Source organism: Pseudophryne corroboree, chromosome 5 (genome assembly GCF_028390025.1).
Source record: "Pseudophryne corroboree isolate aPseCor3 chromosome 5, aPseCor3.hap2, whole genome shotgun sequence".
Taxonomy (NCBI): Eukaryota; Metazoa; Chordata; class Amphibia; order Anura; family Myobatrachidae; genus Pseudophryne; species Pseudophryne corroboree.
In genome coordinates this window covers 684,767,609-684,781,257 of record NC_086448.1, presented here as the reverse complement: position 1 = coordinate 684,781,257, position 13,649 = coordinate 684,767,609, and the positions used below count along the sequence as shown (strand labels likewise).

Genomic DNA, 13,649 nt, shown 5'->3' with positions numbered 1-13,649 from the left:
TCTGCCCGGCAAGACGCCATGCCACCCGGCACTCACGGCCTCTTGAGTCCCCTGACACCCGGCACGCTTACTAATTAGACCTTGTTGCAGGCGGACGCTGATTCTGGACGGACCGTCCGTGTCACATGATCCCATCGGGCACTCCGTAAGGAATCTGTGTCCACCTGCAACAAGGACTATTTGGTGAGAGTTGATCGGTGTCAGGAGATGGACTCCTTTCGCTGCAAGGTCAGTGTTGTGGGCGTCAGGCCACGCGCACGCCCCCTATCGCAGTGCAGGGTGAGGGCTGCATTCCCTCCGCCCTGACGAAAAGCAAGGGCACACTGTTCAGACGGGAACAGTTGCCTGACTGAGCAGCAGTGCACACAGTTTCAGTATCTGTCTGTTCTGTGTCGTATATGCTGGGAGCTGTTAAACACCCCCCCCCCCCCCCCCCCCCCAGAAAGTTAGGGCAGCATCTGGAAGCTGCTTAGCATTCTGTCGGGGCATTATCTATTCTATGGTGCCAACTAGTGGGGACATTATTTGGGAGCTGCTAAACATTCTATGGCATGGCAGTAATTGTGTCTGTGATAAACTAATTGTGTAGTATTAAGTATAATAAGTATTCGGTCAGGAATGAAACACTTTATTATTGAATGCCCCCACCCGGCTACTTCTTGATGCCACCTGGCTGGAAAAAAATTCTGGGGAAAACACTGGACAATACTTGATCTTTGGGACCTTGAAGGTGGTGGAAAAGCAAAGGTTTCTTGTAGGGAAAAAAGGGCTGGGCAGCAACCGATAACAATGATGTGCAGTGAGATCAATGGCTAGGGGGAGGGGTGGTACATTAGCTGATTAAACTGCTCCCCCCCCTTAAAAAAAAAAAAAAACACGTAGGATTCCCCTTTATGTAACAGCAACCAGCACCAGGCTGAGCCAGCCAGGGGGATAATGCCATAGCAAGTGAGACACTCAGTGTGCTTCCTGCCTGTATCTGGTCCATAGATCTACACTAAAAAGGTCTACAGCTTCCCTGCCATCACATTAACCACCTCCAAACCAGTCAGCCCAGGCCAGGAATTCCTTGGAAAGTGGGGACCCCCAAAAGATAAAAGGGCATACGGGTCCCTTCTGGGGGGGGGGCGGCGCTATAGCCCCTGCGTGAGACTAGCGATGGCTGTACCAAGCATTCATGTAAGGCTACAGCATGGTTAGGAGACAGGGCCAGTATAAATATAGCTAGGTAGCTCTGGTGCCATTGCGGGGGGCGCAGCTACATCAGAGCGGGCTCAGCGACATTTTGGCGCCTTCCTCTGCATAAGCAGCAGCAGCAGCTTCACATACTGTCACACGCTGGATCACTGGTACAGGGTGTTAATTAGGGGGAGAGCCGCTCATTGTGCACAGATATTATTCCTCTGAGGGAATTACATTGTATAAGCAGTTCTCACTGTTATCTAAAAATGCTGACAGCCTCACTGGGGCTCTGCAGCGTTGGGTGTGCTGGGTCCTCTCTTTCTCTGTGTCTCCTCTCACATGCAATAGCGCAGGCTTGCTTGTGTTGTGTTTTCATTATGGTGAAACAAAAGTAGTGCAGTGTATGTAATAGATTCTCCCCTCTTTCATCCAGTTCCATATCATGTGAGCAGTGTAGTCAGTCCTCGCAAATTGCTGAGGACAATGTGGGGGAGAGTCACGCGCACACCTGGCCGGGGGTTAGCAAAACTATGATGTCTGATATGTCATCTCCGCTCACTGCAAATGCCAACAAAACACAAGAACTGCAAAAAGCAGTGGCAGATCTAGCTGCCAGGGCTGAAGTTCCCCATCGTCCCCTCTCTACTGCTGGACCACATAGACGTGCTTTACCTGCACTTCTATCAGATACTGATGATGATATACAAGATGATGGGGACGATGTGGATCCTATAAGTGGGGATTCCACTCATACACAGGGTATTGAACCCCTCATTTTAGCTATAAGGGATGAGCTAAAGCTCCCCCTAGAGGACAATACAAATAAGCAGTTGTTTTTCCTCCCTCAAGACAAACTGACTGTCACATTTCCTGATCCTAAAGAATTGGATGATTTAGTTAAACTGGCCTGGAAGAATCCAGATAAAAAGGTGTCGAAACAGTTTTTACATGCATTCCCCTTTGCCCCTGAGGGTAGAAAATTCTGGGAAGAATCTTCGGCTGTAGACGTCTCTCTCTCTCGCCTTCCTGCTCCGGGCTCCTTTACGGTTAAGGACCTGGGGGATAGATTTTAGAGTGGCCTCAATTTTACTATCTATATTGCTGCAGGGGTATCTCAAAGACCGGTCATTGCATGTTGCTGGATGATGCATGCAATTCACAACTGAGCTACTCAAATTCAGGAGGGTCTCTTGGGTGGGATCCGGTCTGAAGATCGACAATGTTTAGGTCGACCACTATAGGTCGACAGTCACTAGGTCGACATGGATGGAAGGTCGACAGGGTTTCAAGGTCGACATGTGCTAGGTCGACAGGTCTAAAGGTCGACATGAGTTTTTCACATTTTTAATTTTTTTTATTTTTTCATACTTAACGATCCACGTGGACTACGATTGGAACGGTAAAGTGTGCCGAGCGAAGCGAGCCATGCGCGGGGACGCGGTGCACTAATTTGGGATCCCGGTCACTCTACGAAGAAAATGACACCAAATTTCCCCCCCCCTCATGTCGACCTTTAGACCTGTCGACCTAGAAACCCTGTCGACCTTCCATCCATGTCGACCTAGTGACTGTCGACCTATAGTGGTCGACCTAAACATTGTCGACCTAGATACTGTCGATAAAACGAACCACACCCTCTCGGGTGACATGACCCTAGTTACTGCAGTGACTTTCCTGAAACACATTCAGGACACAGCAAGAGTTCTCTGTGACTTCCTAAAAGAGAGTGGCAATATTAATGTTAGAACCACTGCTATGGTTGTGTCAGCATGTAGAGCCATATGGTTGCGTCAGTGGATTGCAGACGCTGACTCCAAACGCAATGTGGAATCTCTTCCCGTTACAGGTGAATGCCTCTTCGGAGGTGAATTGGACGCATGGATCTCCAAAGCTACTGCTGGGAAATCCGCGTTTCTTTCCTCGGGGGCTCCGCCTGCTAGACATACCTACCTTAGACCGTCTACTCCAGTGATTCTCAACCTCTGTCCTCAAGTACCCCCAACAGTTCATGTTTTCCAGGTCTCCTCACAGGATTGCAAGTGAAATAATTTGCTCCACCTGTGGGTCTTTTATAATGTGCCAGTGAGTAATGAATACACCTGTTCAACTGCTAGCTGACCTGGAAAACATGAACAGGTGTATTCATTGCTCACTGGCACATTATAAAAGACCCACAGGTGGAGCAAATTATTTCACTTGCAATCCTGTGAGGAGACCTGGAAAACATGAACTGTTGGGGGTACTTGAGGACAGAGGTTGAGAACCACTGGTCTACTCAGTCCTTTCGGTCAACCAGATTTCGATCTAGGGCCAGAGGTGCATCAAATGCAGCTAGAGGCACCAGGGGTAAACCTAAGAAACAGCCGTTGGAGGGTCTCAAGAACAAAGCACCAGTTCCTGGGAGGATCTTGTGGTGGGAGCCAGGTTACGTCACTTCAGCCACATCTGGTTAAGTTCCTGCCGGGACTCCTGGGTAAGGGATCTTATTTCTCAGGGTTACAAGCTGGCGTTCGACAGTGCTCCTCCCCAACGATTTTTCAAGTCAAGCTTACCAGCTTTGGAAAATATGCGTTTTACGGTACTACAGGCCATCACAAAGTTGGTCCAGTCCCAAGCCATTGTTCCAGTACCCCTGCAACAGCAAGGACAAGGCTACTACTCCAGTCTGTTCGTTGTGCCAAAACCGGACGGGTCTGTGAGGCCAGTTTTGAATCTGAAGTCCTTGAATCCTTACCTACAGGTTTTCAAATTCAGGATGGAATCTTTGCGAGCAGTGATTGCAGGCCTGGAACACCAGGAATTCCTAGTGTCCCTGGATATCAAGGACGACGCCTACCTCCATATCCCAATTTGGCCTCATCAGGCCTAACTGAGGTTCGCCCTGCTGAACGATCACTACCAATTTCAGGTGTTACCGTTTGGCCTGTCTACAGCTCCGAGGGTGTTCACGAAGTTGATGGCAGAAATGATGATCCAGCTCATCAGGCTCCAGGGGGTCAACGTGGTCCCTTACCTGTATGATCTCCTGATAAAAGCGAGTTCGAGAGAGCTCCTCTGCTTCATATAGATCGCACTATACGCCTTCTATCACGGCAAGGGTGGATCCTCAATCTACAGAAGTCCCACCTAGAGCCGTCTCAACGGCTCCTGTTTCTGGAAATGCTGCTGGATACTGTAGCGCAGAAAGTGTTCCTCCCAGAGGACAAAGTGAGAACTCTCCAGGAAATGGTTCGCCTGGTTCTCCGACCGACTTGCGTTTCCATTCATCTTTGCATAAGATTGTTGGGAAAGATGGTAGCCTCGTACGAGGCCATCCAGTATGGACGGTTCCATGCCAGACCCTTTCAACTGGACATCCTGCACAAGTGGTCCGGTTCCCATCTTCAGATGCACCGGATGATTCAACTGTTACTCCGGGCCAGGATTTCACTCCTGTGGTGGCTGCAGTCTTCCAATCTCCAGGAAGGTCGGGATTCAGGATTGGATCCTCTTCACGACAGATGCAGGTCTGAGAGGATGGGGGGCTGTCACCCAAGGGGTGCAGTTCCAGGGCAGGAGGAGGTCTGCCCAAGAGGCCCTACTTCCGATCAACATCCTGGAACTTCGTCCTATCTACAATGCCCTGATTCAGGCCTCCCTTCTGCTCCGGGATCAAGCAATCCAGGTACAGTCGGACAACGCCACGGCTGTGGCGTACTTCAATTGACAAGGAGGGACAAAAAGCAGGGCCTGCATGCGAGAAGTATCAAGAATACTCCTCTGGGCGGAAAGAAATGCACTAGCACTGTTCGCAATTTTCATTCCGGGAGTGGACAATTGGGAAGCGGACTTCCTGAGTCACCACGACCTCCACCCAGGGGAGTGGGGCCTAAATCCTCAAGTGTTTCAACAGATCATCGACCAATGGGGTTGCCCCCAAATCGACATGATGGCGACTCGCCTCAACAAGAAACTTCGCTTCTATTGCTCGCGAACCAGAGACCCTCAGGCATGCGCAGTGGATGCACTAACGTCGCCTTGGCCTTACCAGCTGGTCTACATATTTCCTCCGATTCCGTTGATCCCAAAGGTGCTCAAGAGGAACCGGCATCAAGGAGTACAAGCAATTTTGTTTGCCCTGGATTGGCCCAGGAGAGCGTGTTACGCAGATCTTCTGGATATGTCCGTCAAAGACCCTTGGCCTCTGCCACCCATAAGAGATCTTCAATAAGGACCGTTTGTCTACCTGGACTTACGGTGGCTTCGTTTGACAGCATGGAAGTTGAGCGGAACATCCTACCTCACAAGGGACTTTCCAAAAAGGTCATTGCCACTATGGTGCAAGCCAGAAAACCTGTGACGTCAAAACACTATCATAATATCTGGCGGAGATACGTCTCCTGGTGCGAGGAATGCAGAAATTCATCTGCCGATTTTCACTTGGGAAGATTCCTTTGTTTCCTTCAGGCTCGAGTGGATCAAGGCTTACGTCTGGGATCCATTAAGGTTCAAATTTCGGCTCTTTCAATCTTCTTTCAAAAGAAGTTGGCTATACTGCCTGAAGTTCAGACCTTCTTACAAGGGGTGCTTCACACCCAACCTTTGTTTGTGCCGCCTACGGCTCCTTGGGATTTGGATGTGGTATTGCGATTTCTACAGTTCTCCTGGTTTGAACCTCCTTATAATGGTAGAAGACAAGTACCTCACGTGGATGTTATTGGCCTTGGCTTCTGCTAGACATGTCTCAGAATTTGGTGCCTTATCGTATAAAAGTCCGTATTTGGTCTTTTATGAGGACAGAGCGAAACTCAGGACTAGACAGCAGTTCCTACCAAAGGTTGTTTCTGCGTTTCATCTGAATCAGCCTATTGTGTTTCTGTTCTGTTCTGAAGCTTCTGCTCCTCCGGAGGCATTGGATGCTGTGCGTGCCTTGAAGATCTGTGTCAAGTGTACAGCTCGGATCAGAAAGACTGATTCCTTGTTCGTGCTCTATGGTGCACAGAAGAAGGGATGCCCTGCTTCGAAGCAGTCCATTGCTCATTGGATTCGACTTACTATCCAACAGGCCTATGTGTCGGCAGCCTTACCTGTTCCTAAGTCTCTAAAAGGTCCAGTCTCTACTAGATCGGTGGGCTATTCCTGAGCGGCTGCCCATGGAGTCTCGGCCTTGCAACTATGCCGAGCTGCTACCTGGTCGGGGGAGGGGGGAAACACCTTTTGTGAAATTCTACAAGTTTGATACCCTGGCCAAAGAGGATACCCAGTTTGGGCAGGTGGTGCTGCAGATGTCTCCGCACGTTCCCGCCCGTTCTGGGACATCGCCATCATACTAAGGTGTCCCCAATATCCCTTATGGATGCTATAGACATTTTAAATACCTACCGGTAAATCCTTTTCCCGTAGTTCATAAGGGATATTGGGCGCCCGCCTCTGTGTGGTGACTTTCTGCAGGTTCTCTGTTATGTGTTACCTGTTCAGCTGTTGCTGTTTCTGTTGCCAGCCGTTGCTGGTCCAATTATGTTATGGTGTGCTGGTGTGTAAATCTCACCACACTTCTCATTGTTGTTATTTCTCTCAAGTATGTCCTTTCTCCTTCGGGCACTGTTTTACCTATAACTGCCTGTGGGAGGGGGCACAGAGGGCAGGAGCCAGCACACCCAGTGGAAGAAATTTAAAGTGCACTGGCTCCTTTGGACCCCATCTATACCCATCGTACTAATGTGTCCCCAATATCCCTTATGGACTACGAGAAAAGGATTTACTGGTAGGTATTTAAAATCCTATTTTTTTTTTAATCCTATAAGACTCTTATTGTTATAGTATTACCAGCAAGACCATTGCAAGCATCACTTTGATGATAATGGGTAGGAACGGTCTCATTGTGGATGATAAATGAAGGACCCTTGCCTTTCTGCTATGATGGGGAATATAGGTAGTAAGGGAAAACGTCTCTGCCCAGATGTACATTTATGTCACAAACTAATCCTTATTTTCTTTCCTTTCAGAATCAAACTCCGTACCAACTGAGGAACACACTGAAAAACATGCAGGTAAATGCACATTTTTTGCGTATAAAGCGCATTGTTTGGTTTTTCCATTTGGTTCTCTTCCACTTTTGTTCGACAGGAACCATTTACATAACACAACACAAAATTGTCAGCGGCAATTTATCATGGTTCATTTTATTTCCTCCTTTGTGGAAAGCTAAACTAAATTTTCCCCTTTTGCTTCAGTAACAGGATTAAATCCTAAACTAGACATGGCAACTACTGTATCTAAGGGAATGCTAATGAGTTGGCAAAATCTTTTTAGGCATTAGTACCTAACCTTTTGTCGGTTACTTTAATGGAAAGCTTACATATTGTTTGGTAACTTGTAGTACTTTCCCGGGTGTTTGATATCGTCTCACTATCAGGGTACACACGACACAGCTGAAGGCTCTCCACTTGGCACAAGCAATATGGTTGGTTAGGTCACACTGCTGCTTGGTGCTGTGTTTGATCACATGGAGGCCTCAGGGTGAGGAGGCAGATCCCCACATGCAGACTGACAGCAGTCATTTGTCAACTAGATTTCCAGGCGTGCCTGAAAATGATTTGCCAAGTTAATGTTCTTGGGCACCAGGGGCCATGTGCATACTAGGATTAGGACAAATTGCTGGTACTAACGTGTGGATATCTTACGTTGGAGAGGTTTTAGGTAGATGATTAAACCCTTCTATTTTTAAGGGGTACAGCTAAAATAAGGATAGGAACAGTGTAGAGAATGTGGAGCTGTGTGTCAGCAGAGTGAAGTCGTTGCTGTGTTTCTTTGGACTTTTAATGTTGCATTCATTTAGAACACAGGTTCTCAAACTCTGTCCTCAGGACCCCACACGGTGCATGTTTTGCAGGTCTCCTCACAAAATCACAAGTGAAATAATTAGCTCCACCTGTGGACCTTTTAAAATGTCAGTGAGTAATTAATACACCTGTGCACTTGCTGGGTTACCTGCAAAACATGCACTGTGTGGGGTCCTGAGGACCGAGTTTGAGAACCACTGATTTAGAAGAAAAGATTTCGGTATTCTTGAGTGTTATTGCTGAATGCTGCTGTGCTTAGATGTGAAGTGATTACAAGACATTAAGGGAGTCACTATGTTGCCATCTACTGGTTGTTTCTTAGAACTGGTTTATAGTTTGAGAAACAGCAGCCGGGCAAACACAAAATAGGATTTTGGTACTTACCAGGTAAATCCTTTTCTTTGAATCCATAGGGGGCACTGGAGTACTCTTGGGATATGGACGGCGTAGCAGAAACAAAGGCACTGAATATTTAAATTTAGAACTCTCCACCCCTCCATATCCCAGAGTACCTCGGTGTACGACCTCAGTGTTTTTTACTGAGCGAACAAGACTATAGAGAGGTTGACAATGGAGAATTCCTATCACATAACGGACAACAACAAAGTTGACCCATAACGTTACTGTCAACTAAACAGTTGACCCCATAACCGATAATTTGAACCAATCGGTGAAAATTTCTTACCATAAGCTCCTCTGAGCTTAATACAACCCTGGTAAACTGTGTTACCATAAGCTCCTTTGAGCTTAAACCAACCCAGGTAAAACTGCTCTGGGTGGGCGTCCAGTGCCCCCTATGGATTCAAAGAAAAGGATTTACCTGGTAAGTACCAAAATCCTATTTTCTTTTTCATCCACTAGGGGTCACTGGAGTACTCTTGGGACGTACCAAAGCTTCCCTCGTGGGCGGGAGAGCTGTTTGACACCTGTGACAGTAGACGGCCAAAGCTAGATGCTGATGCCGCAACCGTTTCATAACGTGTAAACGCGCACAAACGTGCAACCGTTTCATAACGTGTAAACGCGCACAAACGTGTGCACTGAAGGCCATGTATCCGCATCGTAGACGCTGCACGACCAGCTGGTCATGACATTCCCACAGAACCTGTGGGATAAGCTATTACTGACGTAGGCGACTGTAACTTAGCTTTAAAGTAAGCGTGACTTGTAGTCATTTTTATCGAACTAGATAATGTTTGCTGAGAACCTGTCTAACTCCAGTTGGCAGCATCATATATAACAAACAACGTATACGTATTACGTACTGTATAAGTTCGGGACATATAGACGCGTAATGCGTGTACCACATTCATAATTCTAGAATGTGCTGTCAACACAGGAACCACTATTGGTTTATTGATGTGAAGAATAAGAAATCGGAATTGGTCCGAAGGTCTGCTTTGTTATGATAAAACTCAAATACGGTGGCTTTGAATACAAGGCACCGAAATATGAAAACAAACCCCTTGCCGAAGCTACGGCTAGAAGAAAAAACGTTTTCCAATTGAGAAACTTAATTCCCATTTGTTGTAAGGGTTCAAAAATATGAAAACTGTAAGAAATCTGAACCCAGCTTCAAGTCGCCTGGCGCTGTAGGTGGGATAAATGGAGGCTGCACTTTGATGACACCTTGTAGAAAGGTGTGTACCGACGCAATAGATTCAAACGTCTGTGTAAATAAATTGACCACACAGATACCTGCACCTTTAGTGCAGATAAACGCAGTTCTCCATCCCACCCCGTCTGTAAATAACAGAATACGGGTAACTTAAAAGATGATGTCGGAAACTTCTGAGCTTCACACCCACCTATATAGGCACACCAAATTGTGTAATAATGAGCTGCCGTAAGCGGGTTCCTAGCTCATAACATAACATGGTTGGTATACGAATACTGTAATGCCCTATGTATTTTCTTAAGAGGGTGGTCTGAACCCCCACCCCATCAACCGCAGCCGCGGTACATGAATAGGGGTCAACGAACGGTCCCTGTTGTAACAGGTTGGACGTATTATGAGGGGCCCAAGATCGTGTGCAAGTATTCTTTGGAGCTTCAAGAAACAAGCTCTCCGAAATCCATGAGATATCACTAGTATGACTGTGACGAACTGTCTTATGATCCGTTTTAGCAACGGAGAGAGAGAAAAAGAGCAGAGGAAAATGGTGGAGGCAGATACACGAAGCTGTATGACCACACGAATGTGAGACCTCCACTGCCACTGCTTTTGTGATCTTTCGCTCTGTACACATACTGAGCGTTTGTAATTGTGGCGAGATGCCATCATGTATACCTGAGGATAACCCCACTTGTGGATTCACCTATGAAACACCTGTGGATTAAATGCCCAGTTTTATGGATAAAAATCCCGAGGGGTGAGATCATCTGTCTAACAGATGTCCACTCCCGGAATGATCCCCGTAGACAACATCACCTAATGGTGTTCTGGGCAATTTGAGGATTCGAACTACCTGCCGTATTGCCATGCGGCTTCTCGGTCCTCCCTTGTATGCAACTCCCGTTGCGTTGTCTGACTGCACTTGGACAGACTGAAAACGAAGCATGTAGTGCATTGTAAATTGCACGGAGTTCCAGGACATTTATAGACAGCAATCTGTCGTGATCCGTTTTAGAACCCCTGTCGCTGATCTTTGTCACTACAACTCCTCAACCTCTGAGACTCTCGTCCAGAGTATATACACCCTCGCCCTGAAAACCCGGCGAACTAAAACGCTGTGAAAAAAAAAAAAAACATCATTGTTGCAGCGCTTTGAAAACACATCATTGTTCCTAATAGGCGAATACACCAATGTACCGCTAGTGTGCGTGGCTTTTGCACGAATTGTACTAGCTGGTATATTTGTTCTTGCTGGTGTAGTAGGTAAATCTCTTTGATTTACCGTATTTATAATCTTACCTAGGACTGAAGTCGTTTAGACGGAATTAGATGCGATTGTTTTCGAACTTGACCTGCTACCGTGGTGTACGTTAGTAGCGCAAGTAAGATGAACTTCTGTTGAGACAGAGTTCTTATGAGCAGATCGTCTAAATATGTAACGATTGTCACCGCTAGGGCTCTGAAATGAGCTATTGCCCCAACATCACCTTGGTGAATACCCGAGGCGCTGACAATAGGCCAAACGGTAGAACCTGAAATGGATAATGGTTGTGGCGTATTGCAAAACGCAAGAACCTGTGATGCGGTGACCAACCCGGAAATGGGTAAATACGCATTGTGAAGATCAAGCATAATCCTGCAATCTTGTGGCTTCAACTATGCAAGTACTAACTGCAGTAAATCCATTTCCAACTGTAGTAAGTGACTTGCTGATTGAGACTGCGACGGAGCCCTTCGGCCTCGCTACCCCAAACAGAGGGGAATAATTAACCCTGACTCTGTTGGTGTTGAAATAAAACACAGCTGAAACCAGCAGATGTAAGTAGCTGATACATCCATGAGTGGATGTTTGGAAACCCGGCAAATGTCACGTGTAACGGCGCGCTTCCACAATTGGAAATGCTAAATGACCTAAGAGGCCGTTAAGCCACTGGCTTGTTGACCTTAGCACCATGTCGTTACAAGTCGTGACTGTTTTTGTACCACAGCCTTGAAAAAAAAAAAAAACTGAAGTCTAAAGGAATTATACGTCGGGTAATATTTTGTTATGGAACGCTTCACGAATTTGCGTGTCATCCTTGCGCAGGGGCTATGCTAATATTCTCTGTAACGTTCCAATTTTAGTATATGTGCTGCCGAAGCGAGCACTGTGAATATCAAATTAGCATTAAACAAGTTCTAGCCTTGTTTTGGTGAAACTAACGACGATGAAAAGCTAGATTCGTGTTAGCCGAAGCTTTACAGAGATACTCTTTTATTAACAGTGATCGTCATTGTTTAGATACATAAAGCGTCTAGTGACCCATGTTTATAATGTTTGTCACAGACGAATTCACCAATGACGTATTGTCCCATTTAGAACGGGTAAATAGAGTTAACTGTTAGTCAGATATTTTAACTAATAACTCATTGAAAATCTGTTTAGGAAAATCGACAGATTAGATGTTAGTCTTCTGCTATTAGCAATGTATGGTTGTCAAACCCCTGCACTATCTGACTGCTGGTTTAATGTACCCTTCTCAGTGGTAGGTACCGCTGTGAGGTTTGTATAATTGTCAGATTAAATTATAAGACCATATAAAGTAACAGGACTGAAAATCCTTTGTTAGAGCTTGCGGAGTAACTTTGGAGACTCCGCTCTTACCGCTCGTCGAGATTATGCTTAACATAGGATCTGATTGGACACGTACAAACCAACAGACTTTGCGGTAGATTTATGTACCGATATTATAGTAAACCTTATATTTAGTCTGTGTTGTATGCTTATACAGACAGACACCACAATAGCCAAAGGACAGACTTAAAGTACGTAATATCTATATATATATCTATATATATATATATATATATATATATATATACTTATGGATAAATATATTTATGGCTAAATACAGTTTACATGCCTATGTGAAACCTGACCCAAATTTTTTCCCACTAACACCCCTGCGCCTCCGGTGGCGAAGAGATGTAGTGTAGGAATGTTCTGGAATTATGGCAGCAACAGGAAACATGATTAAAAATGGCCCCCATGCCATGCTTCCCTTGTAATTCATAGGAGAAAATACAATATCTGCTGCCCATGATAATCAGTCTAATATACACTGATAATCACAGCACATGCAGGTTACAAGAACATCACAGGCAGATGACCTTTAATATAAGCCCTGCCTTTAATATGTTAATATTAATAACTTTTATACATAAATATATATATATATATATATATATATATATATATATATATATATATATATATATATATATAGGCTCAACAGCCTATTACACTTATTGCCTCTGGCAGCTGCAGCCATGCAGTATCTGCCAGGTCCCCCACTCCCTCCCCCTTCTCCTGTACTCCCTGTAGCGCTGTGTCTCAGCGGGGAGCTGGGGAGTTATTGCAGGGAGGCTAAGGACCATAACCCCGGGCAGCAGAAATCGGCTGGCCGGAGTGTTGCTAGGCAAGCTGCCCGGGTTTCTATGTGAGAGCCCCGCTGACTGGGTCTCCGTCTCTGATGTTAGCGGTGAGCTGGGACGCTCACTGCAGGGAGCGATGCCGGCGCCCTGTTGGCGCTGTACTGAGCGGTGTAACGGACCCCACCGCGAGAGAGCTGCGGCGGCCGGCGGCCTCTGAGCAGATCAGCGGGGGCCTGCACTGAGGATTTCACCGACTGCTGAAGACTGGCCGTGCTGAATGGGGAGACCAGCGGCGGAACGGGCGCTAAGTGGAGCAGCGGCGTGCGCTAAGCGCTACAATGTCCCCCCACCTCGGGCGGCAGCGGGAGCTGACCACCCCTTTCTGAATCGCACACCACACAGCGGGGCGGCCGCCTGCGCTGACCGCCCCGTTTTCCCCAGCATACCTTATGCGACGTCTAAGTTCAGAGCTCTCCGGGCGTAGCTGCGACGGGGCTTCTATCTGTAAGCCCAGCTTGATCCTTTCATGGCTGTGACGGGGCTTCTTTCTGTAAGCTCCGTCCAGCTCTTTGATCACTTTTTTATGGCTGTGACGGGGCTTCTTTATGTAAGTTCCG

General features: G+C 46.6%; 1 protein-coding gene and 1 non-coding gene across 2 annotated transcripts in view; one reads left to right on the top strand and one right to left on the bottom strand.

The window, feature by feature from the left end:
- ASPH (aspartate beta-hydroxylase) overlaps positions 1–13,649 on the top strand; it is a 452,693-nt gene that overhangs the window by 240,131 nt on the left and 198,913 nt on the right. Inside the window, exon 15 of the mRNA XM_063925233.1 lies at positions 7,167–7,211. Coding sequence (XP_063781303.1) covers positions 7,167–7,211 — 45 coding nt within the window. The remainder of the gene's footprint in view (positions 1–7,166; positions 7,212–13,649) is intronic.
- Positions 11,660–11,766, bottom strand: LOC134931335 (U6 spliceosomal RNA). The gene has a single exon (XR_010179098.1). It is a non-coding gene; the product is annotated as a U6 spliceosomal RNA (small nuclear RNA).